Source organism: Clinocottus analis, unplaced genomic scaffold (genome assembly GCF_023055335.1).
Source record: "Clinocottus analis isolate CAN_PGR_092001 unplaced genomic scaffold, fCliAna1.0.p SCAF_14, whole genome shotgun sequence".
NCBI lineage: Eukaryota > Metazoa > Chordata > Actinopteri > Perciformes > Cottidae > Clinocottus > Clinocottus analis.
In genome coordinates, this window is record NW_027175865.1 from 14,871,926 (window position 1) to 14,896,448 (window position 24,523).

Consider the following 24,523-nt stretch of genomic DNA (forward strand, 5'->3'; position numbering starts at 1 on the left):
GTTAAGCTGAACTCTCAGTTAATGGGAACGTTTTAATCGACATGCTTCACGATCGAATACTTACTTCTGTTAAATATCTTCTAAATGGTCGCAAAGTACTGATGGTGCTGTTCTTCTTTTAGTGCCATGAATCCATTCTTCTGAGTTTTGTGGTTCCTGTTCCGCTGGCAGATACTTGTTCCATTAAATAAACATGTTTAGTAATACCCCAAGGCATGTAGCCATAGCTTTGTCCAAGGCTACACTCGCTATTCTGGTCACACACAGCTGATAATTAGTCACTACTAGTCCTACTAGTTTGGCTACCAGAAAAGTAACATTCACCATAAACAACAGCTGCTAATGAGTGTTTATCTTCCGGTATACATTGCGGTATAGACCGACAGTTTAACTCGGGACCTGCTGATGAAAAGTGGCACCTGTCAGTGCAACACCAGTGGCATGCTGTTTTTATGGCACACAGCAGTGACGTACTTTTGTCTGTAAGAATATGTTAGCTGCCAAAAGAACACCCTAAATACCACTAGTCAAAGTGGCACACTATATGAATCACTGATTATGATACTGAACTACCCCTTTAACATTTTGTGTTGAAATAGCTAAGCTTAAACTTGCCTTTGACATTTTATACGAATCTGTGAAACTCAATTGAGAGGCAAAAAAAATCAAATTTTCTTTTCCCTGAGGCGGTGTGAACGGAGCAAAGTAGTGTCAACAGAAGTTTGTAAGAATAGGAGTGTGGGACGATGCACGAAATGTCTGAGCTCTCCTGAGGTCGTGGGAAGCGATCTTGTCAGAACGCATCCGTATCCTCTGCTGCTGCGTTCACATGCAGAGCCTCTTAGCTAGTTGAACCGCCTAGTAAACCCCAGCTTCCTGGAGACTCACTGCATTGAACAGCAAAATGCACCATGCACTTTTCTTTCAGTTACTGGTGCATTGTTTTCCTGCACTTATTTAATTTGTCAGTGACACTGGCTTGGAGCTTCAGGCACACATGTTGGTGCTGTTCTAGAGAGTGGAACTTGTCCCACATTTTGTAGATTATAATCTGGACCATTTAATGAGTGCTGCTTTACTTTTAAATTGGTTTTATGTAAAACAACTGTAATTACGATATGTTGTCTAAATTCTAGTTTCTATGATGGAAGTAAAACAGTAAAGCCTTGTTTCTCCTGCGTGTTACGGCACAGCTCGACTGAAACATTCTTTTTTTCCCATTTAGAAAAGTTGGGGATAGCACCTGGTATATAAGCTCTTCCCGGCAGGTGCACGTAGTATTTCTGGCCCTGTATGTGAAAGTACACGGTATTGCCATGACGCATCATCTCCAATGCAAAAAAACAGAAATTGTGACTTAAAGGTCTTGTCACTGTTTGTATCTGGTTTTTGTTTCAGCATATCTCATCACATTGGAGATTAGGTGATGCATGCAGACATGTTCGCATTGTTTCAGAGTGAATGTTTGACTGCTCTGCTGTTCGTCAACTGTCTCCAACACAGGAAACGGTGGGAAAAGAACGGCCAGCTATGTAGGACAGTAGTAGTCTGTCAGACGTGTGTGTGTGTGTGTGTGTGTGTGTGTGTGTGTGTGTGTGTGTGTGTATGTATGTGTGGTTGCAACAAGTGGAGGATGCATTATCTTAAACGCTCACATTAACTGGTGACTGCTCCTATAAACACACAGGAAATGACAGCTGGTTGAAACTGTACAGTTGCTCTACTGTAGGTCTGACTTTGTTGACCTGCAGTACAGTGATGTTATGTCATAACAGTCAGTTTAAACCATCTTCACTCACTGAGGCTGTTAATCAGACCCGGACACCGTGTTATTCCGGGTTTCCACCAGAAACCTGGGTTGTTTAATCTGGCAGTGTAGCAGATGTGGTTATGAAATATGTATGTCCAGCTGGACGACCGCAAAACTTAAAACTTCTCCCTCTCATCGTCTATAAATTATTCCTCACACATTTGCTAACTGTTCACGAACCCTTTGCTTCTAACATATCCCAACTGGATAAAATACTGGCGCTTAGTGTGAACACGGCATTAAGGGGTACGGTATCGGACTGTGAAAACCCCTTTGCACTAAACAACTTTTTTTAGCTTTTGAGCCAATAAAGCAAAAGAATATCTAGTTGTGATCCATTGTTACTGGTAGCTAATTTCTCTACCAATGAATAATTGTCTTCTCACATTATTTTTTCTTAAAGCATTCCTAAGAGGTAAAACTATCCATTATTTTACAAGAAAAGTCTTTTAGATTTGGAGTTAAATTTAAAAATACAGCCAAGTAATATAAACAAAATTAAAGTGACTCGACAACATATCATTGCATGACTGAGCCTCTACACATTGTATTACTAGTCTTATATTGTTGGATGTTTCATGTCTGTTAATTGGCAACGAAAGACCTGTTGACCAGATTCATACTATGTTTGTGTTTTATGTCTGCTGTTATTTGAAAAATCATATCCAAGCCTTTTTTTTTAAGTGTTTCCATTGTTCCTACAGTAACTCAGTGAGCCAGACTGATCAAAGATCATTGCTGTGTGTGTGTGTGTGTGTGTGTGTGTACTTTTACTAATTTTATTTTGTATCTGGTTCTTTTCTCTCTGGTTTTGGTTCCTGCCTCGTGAACCCATCTTTGACCGCTGGTTCCCGTATCATTTTATTCTTCTCACCAACCTGTCTGCCCGTCTCCAAACCAGCTGTAAGTACTAATTGTTCCTCATCAGCCTGCAAGGCCTCTGGGTTGTAAAGATTATACATCATACACTCATATTGGATGTCATTGTTCAACAGATAGCTTTCTTTCCATATTTCTTGTTTAGAATTGAGTCATGTGTAATGACAAACATATAAATTAGTTGATTTAAATTGTGCAATGTACCCTTTTGGAGAAATAATATTTTGAAATAAAATGTAAGCCCCTATAATTATTGAAAGGTGTTATTAGAGGATGCATTTTTCAATGGGGGAATATAAAAATACCCCATTTCACTCCTTTTGTTGGAAAGTTTACTCATCAGTAAAATAGTATCAGTAGTTTGACAAAAAAACAAGGTAACTAAAAGTCCATTTCCTATATTATTCTGGAGCTTTCAACCACATCTCACAGTCTTCTAAACCGGGCGTGCTCTATTCATTATCCCAAGCTTAGAGATTTGTTACGCCCACAGTAGATAATTGCCATTTTTTTTGCAATATGCAACCAATCAAACTTACATTAGTTCTGTCATTACTTGCTCAAATATAAATCAGCTGATTATGCCGACAGAGTGTTTTTTTTTTTTTTTTTGTGGCACCACAGTAGTAGTAAGTGTCCTTACAAATGCTATCTGAAATCTGAGCTCGCAAATGATACAAATCTACCACAACCTAAGCTCATTTTCCAGTATGTTTACTTTTTGGTCCACAGCAACAGAAGAGCCTGGAGGGCTATGTGGGCTTTGCAAATCTGCCCAACCAAGTTTATAGAAAATCTGTGAAGAGAGGATTCGAGTTCACACTCATGGTTGTGGGTAAGTCATTCTCTTGTTACTCTTGTAGCACCGTTTTTGTTGTTATTGTTTCTCTTCGGTTTTTGTTATCATCCAGTGAAATACATGATTGTGTCAAACAGGGTTCTGGTTTCTCAGTCTGTTTGCTTCATCAAGTGTGACGGTCTTAAAAGAGGTTGATATGTCGACAGACAGTAAATCCCCTGTCCGTGTTAGAACTTGTAGTTCCTACAGTACATATATACTCATGTGTTGAGCAGTACTGCGTTTCACAGAAACTTCATGGCTGGAGGTGATGGCAGCTGGATGCCTGAACGCGTTAGAGATGGTTTTAGTTGAGGAGGATGAGAAGCTCAAAAAAAAAAAAACAAGAGTCCAGGAAAACACATTTAACACAAATGCTTGCCATTCAGCAGTACATGCAGCCCAATACTGCTGTGTGTGGGGGTGTGTGTGTGTTGGATTGTGTGGTGGGAGGAGGTTTCCCGTCATTCCATTCATGCAGCCAAAGTCAAAACCCCCGAGCAGCTGATTTTCAAAGGGGAGGCACGCCCATAGGACCGCTCCTCTCTCTCTCTGCTGTGCGTTATCCAGCGCTACCTGAGCAGGAAGTCACTCTGAATGCCTGCGTGATGTCACATCCTAACCCCTGGGTTCACGGCTATCTGCGCCCGCCTGCCCCCGGGGCTAAAGGGCTCGTCTCTATGGCAACCAGAGACCCTCAGCCCCACCCACATGGAGTTTCCCCCTGCTGTGCATTCTCAGGAAAGGGGCTGTTATGCAGCAATTTAGTGTGCAGCGTGTAATTAGAATAGCAGTGTAATTGGCAAAGTCATGTGCTTGTCATGCTGGAGTAGAGGAGAAGGACTTTTCATTATGGTTTGGGTGGTCGTCGAGTTATAAAACACATTTACTAACGGGGGACCCACCCGTTATGGAATTCATATTTCTAGACCATATTTCAGAGAGACAGTTGTCGGAAGAGTATTTATTAATGTTACGAACAGGTTACTTGTTTTCACTTTATTTCAGTATTTACGTTATTATTAGACATTACAGCATTAAAATTATATTTAACATGACTGGGGTGGAAACCATGCTGCCCACACCCTCAGGAAAGTATGACACAACCAGATTTTTTGTTTTTTTTATGTCTTTTAATATGGGCATTTACCAAATATACAACAAGTACACACCCAGTAACCACCCAATACAAGGAGTAATTGAATTACCGCTTAAAGTCTTGGCATCTAATCCCATAACATTGTTTGTACTTTGTTTGTGCAATAAATGGTTTTACATTTTTTGATTCTCCATTGTTAAGAATAGAATAGAGTTTTGAATATGATGGCTGTTTTTAAGAGGGTCTTGAGTAGACTTTAACATATATCTAGATGAATATGATAAAGTAGCATAAGAGTACCAGAATACAATTTTATTTCAATTTATTTTTTGGGAAATGAACGTCCAAGCCATAGTGGGAACCCTGTTTTTAAGCCAGTATTTTTTTCAATGTGTATTTAGTGTGGGGATGGCTATTGTTACACGTGACACGCGAAAGTGGGCCAGAGCCATTTGTTGGTCAAAGTCAATATTTGGCAGTGATTTACCCGTTTGCAGGAACTGACCTTGATGTTAGCCACTGCAGCTGCAGCTCATTGTGTTTGGTGCTGGTTGACAGAGAGTTAAATGAACTCTGTTGTATCTCTTTTGGAAAAGAATGCCCTCGCATAAACACAAAGAGGGGCTTTTAGGAGAAGAAATCTGACACGGGCAGAAGGGAAATTGATAGCTTTGCCAACAGATATATGTGCCGCACTTTTGTCATGCTCCCTTCTTGTTAAACTTTTACTGTCTTCTGCCCCTTTTGATGGGAAAGTCCCAGTCATAAACACAGTGGTGGAGAGAAGATGACTGCTTTCAAGGGATAATGTTGAGCGAGCAGAATTTTCCTTTTGCACACCAACCGAGCACTTTTCTGTTTTACCTGCTCGTTATTAGCCCGGTGTCTTGGAAGTCCTGTCGAATGAATTAACCTAACGCGGGCGCTCTCTCACAAGCCAAACGTTTCCTGCTTCCCCTGCACCAGCCTCTTGTATGCAGTGGTAAGTGCCTTTGAATAAACCCCCGTGGTTTACACAGCTGCTGGAAATTTCCTTTAAAGGAAGTGCGCTGGCTGCTGAGCAAGCCGAGCGCCGAGCCAGCCGGCCTCGGCTCGCCGGGCTCAGTGAGCGCGGTCGGGATGCCTGGCTGTAACGACAGTGAGCGGCTTCTTTTTATTTATCTCTGTTCAATATGGCAGATTTTAAAAACCGTCAGGGATCCTCGTCTGTTGCTCTCCCTCGCGTTTCTTCCCTTTTTTTTTTTTTCTTCTTGTAAAATGGTTTTCACTATCTTTATTCGGTGGAATTTTTCCTTATCCGACATAAGGTCCCGGGACTGAGATGTTATGTGTAGAGATTGTAAAGCCCTTCGAGGCAAATTTAGTATTTGTGATTTTTATGCTACATGAATTGAATTGAATCCATTCAGCCTATTGGTCGACAAGGTACACTGCATTTGTGCTGCAAAAGAAGCAGTACACTGGGTTCATAGAAAAGAACAATTATTAAAGCTTCACTACATTAGCTTTTAAACATTCCTTTGTTGTGGCCTTATGCTACTTGCAGAATATGAATTTACATTCAATATAAATAAGGCTAAGGGAACTTGGTTCACTGATTCTGCTTCGATGGAACAACTGGCTTTTTGCTTCTTTCTTTTTTTTAAATGACATTTTACAGTTCACTCACTCGGGCCGGTGCATATTATGAACCAGTGTTAAATTTTGCGAAAGGGTCTGTTAAAGACAATTATGATCCGATCTAATTTCTGTGTAATGCTTCAGTTCTTGTGACAGATTCATGACCCCCGTCCTATCAAAACAAGCCGCCACAGCTCTGACCAAGCACGATCAGCATCTCCACTAAACCCACCGCCACCACCATAACTCTCGAGTTTGACCAGTTTTGGTTCTCTTGTAACCGGAGCTCCTCGTCCTTCCTCTCCACAAGCTTTGCCGAGACTTGAACCTGGATCTCGCTGTGTCTCCTTGGTCCTGCTGTTCTCGTCAGCTCTCGGCGTCTCTAATTTAAGTCGGCATTTTTTTATCGCATGCGTTTCACCCACAGTTTGCACAAAACCGCAGTCTCCCCCTGGTACCCATCAGCCTTTAGTGTGCAAGAGTTCTCCATTCCCTTGTAGCCTCCAAGAAAAGTTTACAGCGATCCCATGTGTTTCAGCCCTGACGAGCTATAATTGCTGAAACATTTCTGTTGAGACGGCAAGATAAATGTGGCTCTACCCTCTTAGGAAAATATTTATTACTCCAAGAGCGTGTCTCTTGAAGGATCCTTTTGTGCGACGCTTTCTTCATCTAGCCGCCATCCTCCTCCCTATTCATGAAGCGTTGAGTGGGGTGGGTTGTGGGCGGCAGTGGTCCAAGTTGGCCCCGGACACTTTTAAAGGTCAGCCGCAGCTCTCTGGCTACAGTGCCGGGCCGGCGTATGACGACCTCTTCTCGCACACTGAAGCTTTTGTTCGGCAGCTCCTTGTTACCCTCCGCTCACCCCAATCTTAACAGCCACGCTGCTGATGGTGTTGGATTACACAGGCAGTTCTTCGAGGTTCTTGCGTACATTTTGTGATTTATTACAGCTCTTATGTTAAAGATCTTTCCAGCTCAAAGTCTATAATAACATTAAAGCATTAGCTTTGTTTTTTAATAGTGGACAAATGTGTCAATTGTCGGTTTGTTTCTTGTGCTGAGGATTTCTTCGAGAACAAAGGAATCTGGGCTTCTAATTTTTTGTTAGTACTCCCTTGTCAGAGGGCAAATTCATGGTGACTGTGAAGGTTTTAAATCTTCCTTCCCCTCTCCTCCCTTCCCACGATTCTCTGATTAGATTCCTGAAATGCAGACAGGAAAAGAATTTGGGAGGACAGAACTTCCACCCTGTCTGTCTCTTCCGTCGTCTCGTGTTAATGCTTGCCTGTTAAAAAAAAAAAAAAAAGGGGGTTAAAGAGAGCCATTTCCTGTACTGAAGAAAGTCTTGAATCTAAAACATGTAAAGAATGTTTAACAGGGAAAGTCTGCATAGGAAATGGAGTTGATACACATCTGGAGATTGTGTCATGTTGTGCCTCAGTCTGGCATGAAAAAGGGGATTATAAAACAAGTCTAGTGTGAAATGCATCTCTCGAGTTCACTCCCACCCACTCACTCTGGCTCTGTCTTTGTCTTTCAGGGGAATCTGGGCTGGGGAAGTCGACGCTGATCAACTCACTCTTTCTGACAGACCTGTACTCCACTGAATACCCGGGTCCCTCGCATAGAATTAAAAAAACTGTTCAGGTAATTGTCCACACTTTTCTGCTCTACAAGTTTTCACACTTCACTGATTTCAATTGACACATTGGTACTCTTCTCTGTGCGCTGAGTATTTACCTTTTCTGTTGACATGACTCGCCCACTAATGGGAATTCAATCCCATAAGGGGCCAAATGTTTGTCTGTTCATTAAAACATGATAGTTTTACCTTTGCTAGCTCACGCTAAGTTAACTTTCTCAGTATCTCTTAGCGTTGCAGTCGCCTACTAAATAGTTTCTAAATGAGATATTCATTTATGAGGTGATGTCTTAGCTGTTCCCACTGTGTGTTTGTCTTAGACGGGGAAACCGGTTTGTCTGCTCAAACAAGCGGAGAGTTTGTTTGCCAAATGTAAGGATGTCATTTCAAATTAGGCAACGTAGTGGAACTGCTATTGGGTTTTACACACATAACACTTCCCTACATTGAAAAGTAATGCTTTTTAAATGACAACCTATTTAAAAATTGACTGCATTACTCCAAATATTTGGTGACGTAGATAAAGATTGATTTGTGTGTGTGTGTGTCAGTGTGTGTCAGTCCTGTTGAATGTTTTACAGAAAATCTACCTCAAAGTAGGATTGGGGTATTCCTGTGAGGTTCTTTACGCCTTCATAATCTGCAACAGACAATCACATAACTATCAATTTGTCTTGACTGACATGGAATTACATTGAAGTGGTAATCAAAAGACAAGGCAATGTCAAGTAAAGTCTGTTTTTTGAAGGGGAGAAAAGGGCATTCTGAATATGAGCATTCTGCTGATCTGAACATTACATTTGTGCCGTTTTATATAATGACTGATCAATAATGATCTACGGTGATGGTCCTGAAACACCAAACCGGGTCTGGCTGAGTGTGTTTTTGGTGAAAGAAAGCCGACGGTGGCTGCAGCACAGATTTGCTTGTGAGCCCCCAAAGAAGCTCTGTATATGTGCTGGAGTACAAATGAAGGACGTGGACTTCATAACATGGAATAGGAAAAAAAGAAAGCTACCTTATTGATTGATACTGTTGGTTTCTGGATGTGTGTGGGCTTCTCTCTGATTCTGCTTGAATGAACAAGGTTGTGCTTCATGTGGACGATGAGCTCTGAGAGTGGCAGGTGGAAGGATTAGAGGAAGTTTAGTTTTTACACTTTGATGGATCAGAAACAGTAAACTGTATGCTGTGACAGGGAAAGCTGGTTTATACTGCGTGCATACATTCGGAGTGAGAAATATGCAGCGCATGTGTTATATGTAAACAGCTGCATGGGAATGACAGGATGGAGTGTAGCGTAGATGCTCAGCGGCTACCATTGATTGGACCCGAACATCTCTGTAAACGCACTATGTTTACTTCTCCGCTCCACAAGGTTCGAGTGTAAACACTGATGTGAGCTCTTCATGTCAAAGGCGATGGGTTTCATAAAAAGGGTAGACATAATAAGCTGTAGCTTCATCCTGCACATGGTTTGTCGTTTTTAACTGTGGCATTTGAGTAATTGCCTTTCATTTTGGTCAAATAGTTTCTGGTCTTGTCACCACCGTTAGTATTGCTTTCAGGCTGAAATGCTTTTTAATTTCAACATATTGCGAAATAGAAGTGGGTTGTCTCCTTTTCTGAACAAGTCAACATCTGACATACAACATCCATTGTATCCACTGGAAGATAATAAATGCCAGTGTATGGACACATTCATGTATGCAGCATGAGTCTCCAATGATTGATTATTACTTCACGCAGGGCCTAGTTGGATCCATGTGTGTTAGAGACCTCCTCTGAAACTTATGTCACCATTTTGTAATACACCGGCTAATGCATTGCTGTAGTGTTTTTAAAAGACTCATTCTGGATAAAGTTGAACCTTTTTGTCTCTTGATGGGTATGACCCATACGGCTCAGTTGGAACACAATTGTGATTTCCTGTCTACCAACAGTTGTTTGCTTATGTTGCTAAATCTACTAATCCACACTGTCCAATAATCACAAAGTTGGTGTTTCGATCCCTGGCGGCTCCTCCTGTTCACATTTTGAAGTGTCCTCGGCTGGATATTTGGGCCTTGCAGCGCTGTGACTGAACTGTAAAGTACTCTCTCCATTAAGGTAGAGAATCGCTGTTTAAGTGCAGTCCATTAACTAATCGAATCAGATTGAAGCAATTAAAGAGTGTTGAACATGATACCTAAGGATGTACCACATTAAGTAATGAGTGTTTAAAGCTTTGGAGGAATACTTAAGATTTGGAGCCATATTTCAGGAGTTTTAGTGAAGCTGTAAAGGGCAATTTAACATTCTGTTGTAACTCACAAATTCACAAAATGCAGATAATGTGCTTGCCCACTTATTCAGCCCACTGGTCCCCAAAATGGTGCCGAAAATGCGGTTGCCACCTGGAGCGATGCCGAATGTGCGAGGCATGTGGATTACGCCCCAAATCCTCGGTCTTTGTAGCCCTTCGCTACTCTGACGGTGCAGAGGATAAAAGGGTTTGGCAGTTCCCTCCAAACTGAGCTCGCAGCCGCATAGCTTTACTTGAGCTTCCTTTTGAAGAGTGAAAGTTGATACTGTTGGTGTGAAGGGGCTCCAACCGGCATCTCTCTCTCCCATTCGTTGCCTGTAGTAGGGAATGATAAGTGTGCATTTTGGGGTTAGTGTACAGTAGATCAGCCGCATGAGGAGGATCTTCCCTTCACCTGTTCCTTGTGATCTACTACTTTACTCTAAATCTCCTAATCCCTGGCAACACACGAAGGGGCTCTGTCTGCTCTCGCCCCACTGCTGCTTCCAATTTGTTTACCTGCCTATTACTCCTCCCCAGTTCTTCTTAAAAGTTTAAATGAGATTTAGTTGGTGTGTGTGTGTGTGTGTGTGTGTGTGTGTGTGTGCGTGTGTGCGTGTGTGCGTGTGTGCGTGTGTGCGTGTGCGCGTGCGCGCGTGCGCGCGTGCTTCTGTTGGCTCCCAAACAGAAGGCTTTAGGATTCCTCAAGGTTTCCCGTCCCAAAGGTCAGATAAAATGTATATTTTAAATGAAATTTACTATATGCATGTGTGTTGCTTCTTATGTATACATGCAAGGACCAAGATGATATATGTATATGTAGAGTAGCGCACTCTCCTTTCTTTCTCTGGGAACCAAAAACTAATTTCATTTAAAAAATAACTGTGGTTACTTTCTTTTCCAAGTCGTGCCAAAGAATGCAATCAAACCCAGAGGAAATGATGGTAATGGAGTCCAATTAATTATTAAACAAAAGAAGAAGAAAAAAGCAAGATGACCAGGCGGGTGGATAGAGTGAGTGAGTTAACTGTTGCAGGTGATAAACAAGGCCAGATTTATCTGTTCCTGGTTAATAAGGCTCAATGAGGTTGGAGAGTAAACCAGGACAGGGACTTGGTGATTTGCCAGGAATCTGCCTTATCCTCGTCCTGCCAATGCACAGACATGCCTTGTTTTTTTTATAACTGCTTCTTCCTCAGGGTAATTTTGGAACTTTAATAATTTTGGGTTTGATAAAAGATTGTGAACTTCTTAGTTGGGTTAATGAAAAGATTGGGAAATACTTATTACAAGATGGTTTTCTTAATCAGCTACGTAAACCCAGAACGATCCAGTTACTTTCAGTAGCTTTTATTGTCACCCTATTGTAAATAAAATAATGTATATTTAATATTGAATGGGATTCAGAAGGTCCTTTTTAAAAATGACATTCAGTAACGTCTGTCTGGTTAGCCTAGCCTCCCAGTAGCAGCTCAAGAGGTCAGAGGTCAATTTTAAAGACGGTCAGACTGTGACAGACTCCAGTATGTGATGGATGCTGGTAAGTGGTGGGTGGGAGTCACGGGGGTAAGGGTCTGCTATGCTGGGGTGCTGAAACAGCTTGTGTGATAGATTGTGAAGGAAAACCGTGTGAACAATTGCTGTAAGGACAGCAAACCTGCAGCCAACCGGGTGTAGAAAAGATGGAGAAGGAAGAATTGGAGCCATTGTGTTATTTAAAGACTCAACTTGGCGCTCCTTTCTGTACAACTTGTTTTTTTGACTTTCCTCGTTTGAGGAGTTTTGTTGTGAGAACCTTGCTCTGCTGTGTAACCGAGACATGTGGTGTAGTGACAGTGCAGCCCGGCCCCGGTCATTAAGCGTACCGCTGGCATTCTGCGGTGCTGCTTAAGTGTAAGGTAGCGGCTCGCTTGAACCCAAATGTGGCAAGTATTCCACATTTCAGCTATACCCCCATCGCTTTACAGCACTCACAATTTGTGCCTCACGGAAATTTATGTTCCGAGTTGGACTGAAATCAAAGCCAATGCATGGTGACGTATGTATTTTCGGGAGCGTCGCAATGTCAATGTTTGTCTGCCAACCGCTGCCTGGACTTGGCTTGACCTCAGCCACGCTGAGTGCTTCTCATCAGCGTGTGAGCGTTCTGCGTCTGTGATATCAGACGCGCTCTGGTTCAGATCTGCTGATTTTTAAATCAGAAGTTCATCTGCTGATCACGAGTTCTGCCTGGACCCCATGCTGGTCTCAAAGCCCGGCCCTTCTGATGTTGTGTCCACGCTCTTCGACTCATCGCTTCCCTCTGTCCAGGGCTCGTCTGCAAATCGCACACTTAGTGGTTTGCAAAAACAGTTGCGGCTCACCGTGGTTAATTGTTTTACAGAGCTGTTTTTTGTTCTCATCTGTGTATTTGTTCAGGTTCATTAAATAAGTAAAGAACTATCCAGCTGAGGTCAGAGGTCAGGTTTCCTGTGAAAAAATATTTGATTATGTACTTTTAAATTTAGTGTCACTTTGAGATATGTGTTAAATTAAGTAATTCATTATTCATCATGTAACTTGTTGGTCATCAAGAGCGTAAGTAGGTTTTTTTTTACCTCAATCTGAACTTTGTCTTTCTGGACAGACGTGGTAACTTCAGTTTCCCACAATCTTTATATCTGTATAACTCAAGTTGTAAATGCATTTTAAATATATACAATTTTTGGCCTTGCATTTGATATCATTTGTACATTTTAGATGTGACACTTAAGTGTCACAGGTTTACAAAACGTGGCTTTGCAATTGTTCTTACCCCATAACATTATTTCACAGATTAAAAAGGTTTTGACTCTGTTATCGGCCGCTGCATTTTCACGGGCCGAGGCTGGCAGTTTTTGATCAAAAGGCTGTGAACTCGATAGTGTTAACCACAGATCCAGGATCAGCTTCATCCTTCCGAATTCAGTGATTTTAACAACGCCGTCTCTGTAAATCAAATGGCTCATGGCTTCAGCAACTTGGAAGAGTCAAAGCCCACTTAGTACCTGGTTGGAAATCACATTTGCTTAATTCGGCATCTCTTCAAACAAAAGATGATTAAATTGAAGTAAACTGTAAACTAGTATTTTGCCATGAAGTATCACATTCTGCAGAAAGCTATGTGCACAGATTTGAACAGTCGTGATGCTATCTGGCTGCCAACAGGTAAACCTGTTTTTCTTTTTGTGTTTTTAATTTGCTTGTGCAAAAATCTCTCTCTCTCAAACAAAACCTCCACCGAGCATCACATGTGGAGATAAATGGGTTTTAACCATGAATAGAAAATGACAGTATTGTAAAAAAAAAAAAAACAGTACATTGCAAACATACTATATTGCAAATAAAATTCAAATTAATCCGGTTTTAACTTGTCTACAGAGCAGAATTATACAGTAATTTTATTATAATTTTAAACATCTTAACTGATTTGTGCCTTTATTCTTGGTGTCTGTAGGTGGAACAGTCTAAGGTTCTTGTGAAGGAAGGAGGAGTGCAGCTCCTGCTCACCATTGTGGACACCCCCGGCTTTGGTGATGCAGTTGACAACAGTAACTGGTGAGCTCAGCCGTTTGTCATTGACTAACGTAAAATACCATAACTGTATTACTGTACCTGACTTTGATCTGTGGTCCTCAGCTGGCAGCCGGTCATCGACTACATCGACAGTAAGTTTGAGGATTACCTCAACGCAGAGTCCCGGGTCAACAGACGGCTGATGCCGGATAGCAGAGTGCAGTGCTGCCTTTACTTCATCGCTCCGTCTGGACATGGGTAGGTGATCATGGGATCTTTAGAGTCCTGGCTTTTTTTAAATGCACGATTATTATATGTAAATGTCCGCCAGCAGGGGTCTTTACATCAAAACAATAGACAGAGGGTTATGATGTCATTCCTTCAGTGCCCACTGTACTCGGCTATACAGACAGCTGTGTTGAATTTGGCAGTTAAATAGGATTAAGTCTAAAACTGAACAAAAGAGAGAGTATGTACGAATGAAAATGCTGCATCACAACGCAGTAAAGCGTAGCTTAAAGGGCTATATGTCATCTTTCATGTTATGGGTTATAAAAACAAAGTTCAAAACAGATCTGCCTCTCAGCGCCATAAATCACATGTTATATAAGCACAATCATAAATCTGTTTTTCATTTTGAATGGGTGATGGCAAAAAAAATATGACAACAGACATTCAAAGCTTCATTCAAACAACTTGATTAAAAGCTTTGAAAAAATCAGTGACATTCGTTACAGGCCTTGAAGATTTCCAGAGTCCAAACACTCAGATTTACGATGCTGTCTGGTCACTCCAGATGTGCAGTTTGAGGTCAGCCAAGCCCTTCATGAAACATGACCTTCAGTTCTGTGTGTGTGTGTGTGACAGCAGCTCACAACTTCACCCAGCCCTGCAGCTTCACTTACACCAAGAGCCCTTCACTGACACTTCGACCATTAAACTGTCTCTTTTTCTTTGCTCCTTCCTCAGACTGAAGCCTCTCGATATTGAATTCATGAAGAGGTTACATGAAAAGGTGAACATCATTCCCCTCATCGCCAAAGCCGACACAATGACCCCAGAGGAGTGTCAGCAGTTCAAGAAACAGGTGTGTATCCCTTCTGACTGAATGTATACGTTTCTGTTTAGCTCAGATCTTTCAGGACTTCAAATGTTCTTGTTTGGTTTAATGCCGGGTTTGCTGTCACTCTAGACAGTTTGTGTTTATGACTCCCTAACAAATTCTCTTTATTCATTACACATCACGAGCCCCATAAAGAGAATACAGGAAGTCCAAGTCACACTTTACCGCCAATGTTGAAGACTTGCATGTTGTATTTCAGTGTACACATCACACTGTATTCATGCACAAACACTGTCTGTACACACATAACGTCAGCGTGCGTGCGTGCATGTGTGCGTAGAATAAACAGGTAAGTTCCTCTTGGTGTGCCTATTGACTAACCTCTAGTGTGACTATTGATGTTTCTGGACATGTTTGTCCCACATACAGCTCACTCACCATCGCTGTTTTTCCATGTCACCCCGCCTCTCCCTGTTTTTCTCTCGGCTCTATGCAGATCATGAAAGAAATCCAGGAGCACAAAATCAAAATCTACGAGTTCCCAGAGACGGATGATGAGGAGGAGATGAAGCTGGTCAGAAGAATCAAGGTATGTTCTTCTAAAGAAACCCTCCTTGAAACTTTAATGAGAAGTGTGTGTGTGTGTGTGTGTGTGTGTGTGTGTGTGTGTGTGTGTGTGTGTGTGTGTGTGTGTGTGTGTGTGTGTGTGTGTGTGTGTGTGTGTGTGTGTGTGTGTGTGTGTGTGTGTTTTAGGTTGCACTGAATTGTTATTAATGCAGCGTATTTTAATGTATGTCATACACACTTCGTCTCAGTGCATGTGAGCAGTGTATTTTTAGCCAATGCGCGTGAGCTATGTATGCAACAGTTGTTTCTCCTCCCTCCTCTCCTGCAGGATCGTTTACCCTTGGCTGTAGTCGGTAGTAACACCATTATCGAGGTCAACGCAAAGCGAGTGCGCGGGAGGCAGTACCCCTGGGGTGTGGCTGAAGGTGAGAGGGCGAAGGTCCCATCAGCTGATCCCAGCCTGTAAATTGATCAACTAAATGAAGTCTCTCTCGCACTCTCTGTTGAACAGAAATGAAAACGCACCAATATTTCCACTGTTGTATTGAATTATTGAGCGGACATCATGTGCAAATGGATTGCAATGTGGTAACACAATCCATGTGCACGCACACAGAGGGGGGCTGGATCAAATCAAATTTTGCCTATGAAGCATTTCTTTACGCTTGCATATGAGAAATTGCAGTTGCAAAACTGCATTAAAAAAAACAAGGTTAACATGTTTTATGTAGAGAATTGTTCATATTCAAAGGAGGACATTTATTTTTGCCATAAGTACGATCATAAATACAAATAACACAATTGTTTGCATACCTTTCTGTATTTTCAAAAGAAAACAATCGTTGCAATTTCATTTTCTGACATCTTCCTTCCGATTTTAATGCCGAACCAAAATAGTGGAGTCATCAGGCAGTTCCTTCTGTGGAGGAGTGTTTAAACCGGCTTTGTCAGTTGCGTTCTAATCATTAGTGTGAAAAAGAAGGAAAAAAAACAGACTAGTGGGGAAACTAGATGCATTTTCTCTCCTCAGCACAGGATGTGAGAGCCCCGTTTGACCTGACACAGGATGTAGCTGTCACATTGTGGTGAGACGTATGAAGCATGGCTACATATTCAGTTTGAAGTGATGAGTGCACACGGCCACAGTGGCAACGTCACAGAGGTATTTACTGTAGCGGTAGTGAATTGGAGGCAGTGAAAGGGAAAATGATCGTCTCAGAAAGAAGAAGAAGAAGAAAAAAAACGGCTTGAGAACCGAGTACAGTACAGCCTGGTGGATGACATGTGGGAGTGCTACTATGAAACTGGTTTGCTGCCTGGGATGCTGTCCACGGGGAGTAAGTTTTGGAATACCAAAAATGTTTTTGAGAGGGTGGGGGAGAGAGAGAGAATGAGGGCAAGGTCCCTGAGAAGCTATGCAAGCCACTACCACAGCAGTCCAGAGAAACCCTCAGAGGACTGTGGTGAGTTTTACTGTAGGAGGAACACAAACGGCTGCGTGTGATGCCACCTGCTGATGGGTTCTGCTACTGCAGCCATTCATTAGATCCACTCCAGGGCCTTGAAAAGCCTGCTCAAGTCTTGAGAAAAAGAATTGTACTGCCTTTGGTTGGTTTCAACAGTCAAAGGATATTCATGAGGATAAGATATAACCAGACACATCAATAAATAATCCTGATCTTGAGAAAGGGCGCATATATAAGATCTGTGAGAAATTACAACCTGATCCTTGAGGGCGATTGCTACGTGATGAGTTTCAAAGGCCCCTCCTCTTCATCGGCCGCTGCCACCAGAGCCACTGGGTTCCCTCCCAACTCATCCTGAAAAGGGAATAACTCAGTGTGTTTGAGTGTAATTTTATAAATCATCAAGGTTATACAAAAAAGATGATAGTGATTTGAAAGAAACCCTCATTATGACACCGACAGACATGCGGGCGTAACCGTCGCTCTGTAATTCAGCGACGTGGCGTTTCACTGAACAAACATTTTAGACAAACTGAGAGTACAAGATTATTCATACCCACAATTTATATAATTTGGGGAGAGTTCTAGTTCCGGTTTTCTCTTATTACCAATGTTGGGCTCAAATATCTAAACGTGATCTATTTACAGATACGGTTTCTTTTCTTTCTCTTTTAAGTGCTTCAAGTCATAATAAAGGCCACTTTGATCATTTAATAGAAATGTTCAAATTCCTTTTTTAATAACGTGCAAAATTCCATCAGATCTTCCTTTTTGACGCTCTTCCTGTGTAACGGGCAACTGTTACCAACAGACACTTTAGTTTTAGAGGTTTTCCCCCAAAAGAGTTGGTTTGTATTGTCATCTGACTGCTGTGTTTGTTGCCCCATTAGATCTCTGTTTGTTCTAATCGCAGCTCCGTCTGTCTCTTCTTGCAGTGGAAAACGGAGAGCACTGTGATTTTACAATCCTCCGGAACATGCTCATCAGGTGAGCAGAGACCTCTTCAGAACAGGACAGTCGAAGCTAAAGCACCTCGCAGGAATAAGTGTTTTCCTTTTTTAGTTCTACGTTCAGAAAACTTACCTTCAACTCTGCAGTTGGGATGGAGCTACTGCTTAGGTTGTCCACTTTACACCCGCAGAACTCTGCTACATTTCAGCTCTGATTAGAACTCCTATTTTCATTAATTCAAAGTATAATATTTAAAACCATTAAAGCGGAAGTTTACTAAAATCTACTCGCATGCTTATTTCACTTCCATTTTGTTGTTTTTCAGAACCCACATGCAGGACCTGAAGGATGTGACAAACAACGTTCATTATGAGAACTACAGAAGCAGGAAACTCGCTGCGGTCACCTACAACGGAGGGGACAACAATAAGAACAAGGGACAGCTGACCAAGTAAGTCCATCGGCACCGTGTGCACAGAAACTGTGATGATTGGGTTTTGCTGGAAAGCACATTCATGGTGTGAACTCAAAGGACAATGTTGCTGCTCTTGAGCATCTCATTCACTGTAAACACGGAGGGGAACTACAGTTCCCAGGTCAAAGTCCACAGCGACAGATTAAACTTGGCAAGCTGTCACCGAAGCGGGCAAAACCTTTAAACCCATTCCTGGCCCAAACCAGCCAGCAACTAACCCCCAACCCCACTAACTGGTCCCCAGTATCTGTTGTGTTTGGTTTGACTGAGCTAACTGAGGCACCATCTGACTCATAATCCACCGGCTGCAGCTGTCTGTAATCACCAGCATCCTCTCACAAGCTAATGCATGGTTCATGGCAGCATGCTAAGTGTCTGTGCATCTGTTTGTTTTTAGACCTGAGACGTCTGACGACATGTAAGTGTTACTTCTTCACCCTCGCTCCAAAGAATGCATTTTCTCTTCTATCTCTAACAATTTTTATTTTTCCCCTGATTTTCCTTTTTGTTTTTTTCCTCACCTGTAACGCTTTTTAAATGCTTTCATCGGTTTGGATGCAACAGTTTACTATAATGTTAAATTTAGTGATCCTGTTTGGCGTCATATCACGAAGATATCATCTCTTATAGGTTTCTCCATAGCGTCTATGCATCCGCTCATTGTTATGCGCTGAAGCATTAGTCATATGGCTTGTCTTCTTGCTTTGCAGTTTCCACACTCATTTCTCATTGACCAATGTTGAATCATTTACTAAAGCCTCAACACTATACCACCACCGGCTAACTACTCTTCTGGTATTAGGGGCGTTATAGACATTTTATGTTGCGATGATGCCAATTTATGCTGGCAATTGCAAACGATTCCAATACACAATATTATTGCGATTGTAGTCAGAATATGCTTAAAACATGCTGGAATCACTCTACCTTACATTTTGAGAAACAATGTTTTTTTTTGTATTATCACATAAAGGTCATATCTCTTTTTTGTGAACATTGTTTTGGAAAAAAAACACCACTCAAACAATCCTAAATAAAGAAATCCTAAATTGTAAGGCCTCCCTGGATAAATATAATAGCAACATTGTGCGAGTCAGTTCTTTCTTACATCATATATCCTGTATTAAAATTCCTGGGCTCTATTTTGCAGTTCTCTACGTGATATTAGACAAAACAGCTCTTTCAAGTCACTCGTGAGGATATTCACAATTATCATAATTATGCAAATTCATAACGCTCTTATCAGGGATACAACTGGAGAATAATCTTTAATACTAACATGTATATACTCACATACAACGGAGAATATGCCAATATTTTGGACACGTATACAGTTTGCGACCTCTGTGGTGGAGATGCATGCTCAAAAGAAAAAGACGGAGAAACACACTTACTTGTAAACATTATGAAAGACTTACGTCACTTAAAGGACGTAGCCAAAGGAAGTACGCCACGTTTGATTTCATTAGCCATGTAAACGGTTTAGGAATATTGTCTCTTTCAGAATAAGGGCAAAATACTGTATTTCTTTGCATGTAGATTTAATAATTTGAAAAAGATACTTTTACTAGCCTCCATTTACATTTTCCATTAACATATTAGACACGTTTTACATAAACAAAGCAAGCAAGCAAGCCAGGGCTTTTCTCCTTCCCTGATCCTTCCTCTTCTCCTTTTCATCACTCTGCAGTCAGAAAGGCTTTTATAGGTGTGTGTGTGTGTGTGTGTGTCACTCACAATGTCCAGCTGGGATTTCACACCAGTGTGGCCATCCACCTGCCACCGTGTGCCCTCTGTATGATGACCGTCTTGTGTCTCCAGGAGTCCTCTAGCCCAGATGGAGGAGGAGCGACGGGACCACGTGTCCAAGATGAAGAAGATGGAACAAGAAATGGAACAAGTGTTTGAGATGAAGGTCAAAGAGAAGCTGCAGAAGCTCAGAGACTCCGAGGCCGAGGTACACACATTTTTTCTATGCTTATTTGTGTGGTTTCCTTTTTGTGTGAATGCTTGGTAACGTCTCTACTGTACGTCCGCGTCCCTGCAGCTCCAGAGGCGTCATGAGCAAATGAAAAAGAACCTGGACGCCCAGCACAGAGAACTGGAAGACAAACGTCGCCAGCACGAGGATGAGAAGGGCAACTGGGAGGCCCAGCAGAGGATTCTGGAGCAACAGAAACTAGACGCCTCCAAGTAAACGCACCACCACACATGATGATCAATAACGGGTGATAGGAATTCAAGTGAACGGTCATATCGGCTCACAAAACTGTAGACCGACGATGTCACTTAAGATTAACTCGAGTATGAACACAGCTGATGGTTTTTATTTGGGCTGGGACACAAGAAGAAATTGCAATTAGCTGACCAGCACGCCTTTTTATTTATTTTCAACTTTCATTGAGTGCCAACTGCATGGATGACATTATGAATGTGCAGCAAAACACTCTTCATGGCTCTTCAGTAAGTAGCAATCAAATTAGTCCCAACATAATGCCTCGCAAATAACCAGAATGTAACTCCTCCAAAAGCCTCTTTTCTTTTCTAAAAGAGGCTTTGGGAGGCTTTAAAAGATGCGGTATCAGGGACTATGTCCAGTGAGTAAGTAATTGTCAAAATCAGATTTGTGTGGCAGTAAATTGCTTATTATGGACTGACACATCGTCCCTACGGTCTTTTCGGATGACGTTTGCACACGGTTGTTGCACACTGCTGCGTGCTTGACTGCTCTTCTGTCCTCTTGTTTTCACAGGACCTTGGAAAAGAACAAAAAGAAGAAGATATTTTAAGGACCTTCCTGATGTTACAGTGTTTGTTTGTTTTTTGCCAACCTGCCAGCCTTGATTGTCAGAGCATCTGTCGATCAACTAAATCCGCTGTTTGACCATATTACTGTGTAATACTCATGTGAAAGCCCAGGGGGCAGCATTGTCTGGACTCCAGTTTAGTTTCAACAATCGTTCTCTGCTCATCCTCATGTTCCTCCTTAAAGAACTGTAATAATCTCTCTATAGAACCAGTGTGCAGTCCGGTTTCGGGGTCACTGCTCACAAAGAAACAAGTATATTCACACAGAAAACACAACTGGCGTTCTTACTTAATGAAACACACACGACAAACAGTTCAGTCTTTCTTTCGTTCTTTCTTCTACTTTGGGAATGTCTGATGCTGCGCTGTGCTGCATCTTTTTTAATGCCAAAAACCAAACGAAGAGGTCGGCCTTTCACTTCCTGCACATTGGCAGACGGTGTCGGGCTGAGGCTCACCTCAGGCACTGTTTTTTTTTTTTTATATATACTGTATATGTATGTATCTTTTGGTTCACATATTTAGGTTTTGCATTTAATTTCCTTCCCGAGTGGTATGCTCGTCCGTCTCCTGTCATGTAAATTGTATAATCATTAACTGCAGCGTTCAACTTCAAACATTTGTAACATGTTCTGACTTTTTGCTCATTTCTTTTCTTTTCTTAGTTTTTTTTTTTCATTTTGTATCGGTCTGGTATAGAAATTATTTTCCAGTGTTTTCCCTTCTCGCTTTTTTTGGAAATCCAAACATGTATTCCTGACATCGCTCATGCTGAGCGTAACAACGTCTAGAAACTGCTCTCGAAGTGCTCTAACGTGAATTTCTTGTGCAGATTCTATTTAACAAATCATTTCCAACAGAAACAAATCTTTCCAGGCGGCGGCATGTGGAAAGTTTGTGCACATTTAGCTCCGTTTGTGTTCTGCGTCTGTAATTTGTAATTTCTTGTTTTTATCGTAAAAAGTCACATAATAAAATTGTGATGGGAAAAAAAAAGACCGACATGACTACAAATTTTCAAAATGGTACATTACACATCAGTGTAATATTTGGCTAACCAATGGGCATTAATGTGCCGCTATAACGGCCTTCACTCTGGTTTCAGGCTTTCCAGTTGACGTGTTAGCCGTCTGCAGAGATTTGTCCCCATTCAGCCGACACTGATGTCGGACAGTAATGTCTGGCCCCCAGTCAGCGGCCCACCTCATCCCACAGGTGTTAGATGTGTTAAGGTCAGGACAGGTAGACGTTACTCCTTTATATCTTTACATGGTAAATAGTTTGATGCTATATGAATGCTCTGAATATTACATTTAGCCTCTTTTTAATGAAGTCCAGCAGCAAAGTGATCGGTTTTCAGCCCAATTAATGAAAAAAACCTTACCAGACACGTATGTAAACTACGACATGCGTCATAAAGAACACCGTGTAAGCACACAAAACTACTTACCTGTATCAAACATCCAAATATATAATGTTAGATAAATAGGCTATGCCAGCCCGTTGATATGAATATCAGACCTTTTCTATGAATAGCAGACAGTTGCTATGAATAACCGGTCGTTTTTATGATTCCCAGACTGTTGCTAAAAATAAACTATTTCAATAAATAGACCGTTGCTATTATTAGCACACGGTTTCTTTTACTAACAGCTCTGCTATGAGATGGTAAGTCATAATTTTTAAGCTGCGTTTTCATTATGACACAGAATCTTTGTTTTTTCATCACAGTGGTGGAAATGGACTTCAAACAAACTACACAATGCATGTCAATGATGACGCCGTCCAGGACAGTTGGTCCTTCATTTTGCCCCAGCAATGATTGAAAACGGCTCTTGTCAATCATATATTTCTCAAATAAAATGACTCTGATATGAGTGAGTGGACACAATTATCTTTCAAAACCTTGTCAAATGTTGACAAAAGCAGCCTACTGTTATTTTTTCACCACTGTGCAGCAGGTGGCAGCACAAGACCGTACTGACCGGCCTCCTGCTGACGAGCTCGGGGACTTTCCAAGTCTGATCAGCCTCATCGGCGTCTTTCTGGACTTTAACCACGACCCGGCTGTTTTTTTGTTGTTGTTGTTTGTTTTTTTCTCTTTCTCTTAATGCACTCAAAACCCTCATTTGCTCTCGGTAAAGGATTCACCCACAGCTCGTGTTGTCACAGCCTCTCACCTACTGAAAACATCTTCTGCCGAAACAAGTCAGATTGGGCTTTATCAGGAGCACAGTGCACCTAAGTATGAGAGTCGACTTGGCACCGATGACACGGTTTTTAGTGCCAAGTAAGCTTGTTTTATCTGACACTGTCATGGATTGTTCAGTGTGGTTTGTTCAGGCCTATTCCAAGGGTCGCTGCATTAGAGTTGAAGAGACTTTGAGGTGGATCTTGTGTGGTGCTCCTTGAGCGTCACACTCTTGCCCTGTGACACACACACACACACACACACACTGCAGTACTGGTTCTGTTCTTCGCCAAATGACTCGCGAACCGGCCATATTTTGACGATTTTGAAGGGATGATTACTGAAGACTAAACCAAAATAAATGCATAACGTCCTCAAAGTCACCATACAAAACATCGTTAAAAAGTGATTGATGGTGCTCATCATCAGTATCTTGCCGTTCTTGGCAAATGGATAGAGGTATCATGTTGTAACCCCCCAGTATGTCGTCATTGTACGATGTAAATATTCCTGCTGAAACCCATTTCCCAGGAACTGTGTTGCTAGGAAACCGCTTGTGTCCATGTTTACTTCCTGTCCGCGGTTGACTTACGCAACCAGAAGAAGATCAGCGTGGGCCCGTTTAGTGCGGCCTCCCCACAGAAAGCCGATATGTGGATCGGTTCGACAAGACAGTCGCCAATCAATCTGCATCACATCCATATCAAATGTGTTTAGTTTTATTTTAAGATATAAAAACCAGTGTTGGCTTTATTTATTGATGTCACCCTAAATTCTCGAGGCTTATTCAAACAAAAGCTGGACCCTTTGGACTCCCAGCTGTTATGTGGACACACACACACACACACACACACAATGCTGTCCTGCAGCATCACGCCACAGCCTTTCATGTCCACTTCAGCCCCGCGTCGCTCTGATTGGCCCGCTGGTCCTCTCAGGTCACCCAGGTGAAAGCAGTCTCAGCCAATTACAGAGGCGCACACTGAAACCTCATGTGTCAGCCCACACCACAAGACAAGACTGGTCAGTTATCTAATTCTGCCCAAAGGGGCCCCAAAAAGTACGGGGCCCAGCTGCATAACAATGATCTCTATGTTCTGGGTCCAGCGCATCGTTCCTCGCTGTCCCTTCATGGTGACTTACCTCCTCAGCCATGTGGTCCCCTTCGTCAGGTGGATCAGAGTCGGTTCGTGTTTGATTAATAGCTGTTCTGACTTTGACCTGGTTCCATGAAAACAGTTTCTGGGTTAGCTGCAGCTCTGGGCAGAATGATAAGACTGTAGGAACTGTGCC

The 24,523-nt window shown here is 42.0% G+C and overlaps 1 protein-coding gene across 2 annotated transcripts; it reads left to right on the top strand.

Moving 5' to 3' along the window:
* Nucleotides 1-3,427: 3,427 nt before the first annotated feature.
* On the top strand, nt 3,428-21,315 carry septin7a (septin 7a). Of its 2 annotated transcripts, XM_068575055.1 has the most exons (13): nt 3,428-3,524; nt 7,790-7,896; nt 13,651-13,751; nt 13,833-13,967; nt 14,679-14,796; nt 15,269-15,361; nt 15,668-15,764; nt 17,741-17,792; nt 18,082-18,207; nt 18,629-18,649; nt 20,053-20,188; nt 20,279-20,424; nt 20,984-21,315. In XM_068575055.1, the coding sequence occupies exons 1-13, from the start codon at nt 3,515-3,517 to the stop codon at nt 21,018-21,020; spliced, it is 1,179 nt and encodes a 392-aa protein (XP_068431156.1). In that variant the 5' UTR covers nt 3,428-3,514; the 3' UTR covers nt 21,021-21,315. The 2 variants fall into 2 exon arrangements, with proteins under 2 accessions (XP_068431156.1, XP_068431157.1); XM_068575056.1 differs by lacking the exon at nt 18,629-18,649.
* Nucleotides 21,316-24,523: the final 3,208 nt, after the last annotated feature.

Bases quoted from the DNA above. Each gene is read 5' to 3' on its own strand.
- septin7a (XM_068575055.1), top strand. The intron at 7,897-13,650 runs GTAATTGTCCAC...TGGTGTCTGTAG, and splicing joins GAATTAAAAAAACTGTTCAG to GTGGAACAGTCTAAGGTTCT. The intron at 13,752-13,832 runs GTGAGCTCAGCC...TGTGGTCCTCAG, and splicing joins GCAGTTGACAACAGTAACTG to CTGGCAGCCGGTCATCGACT.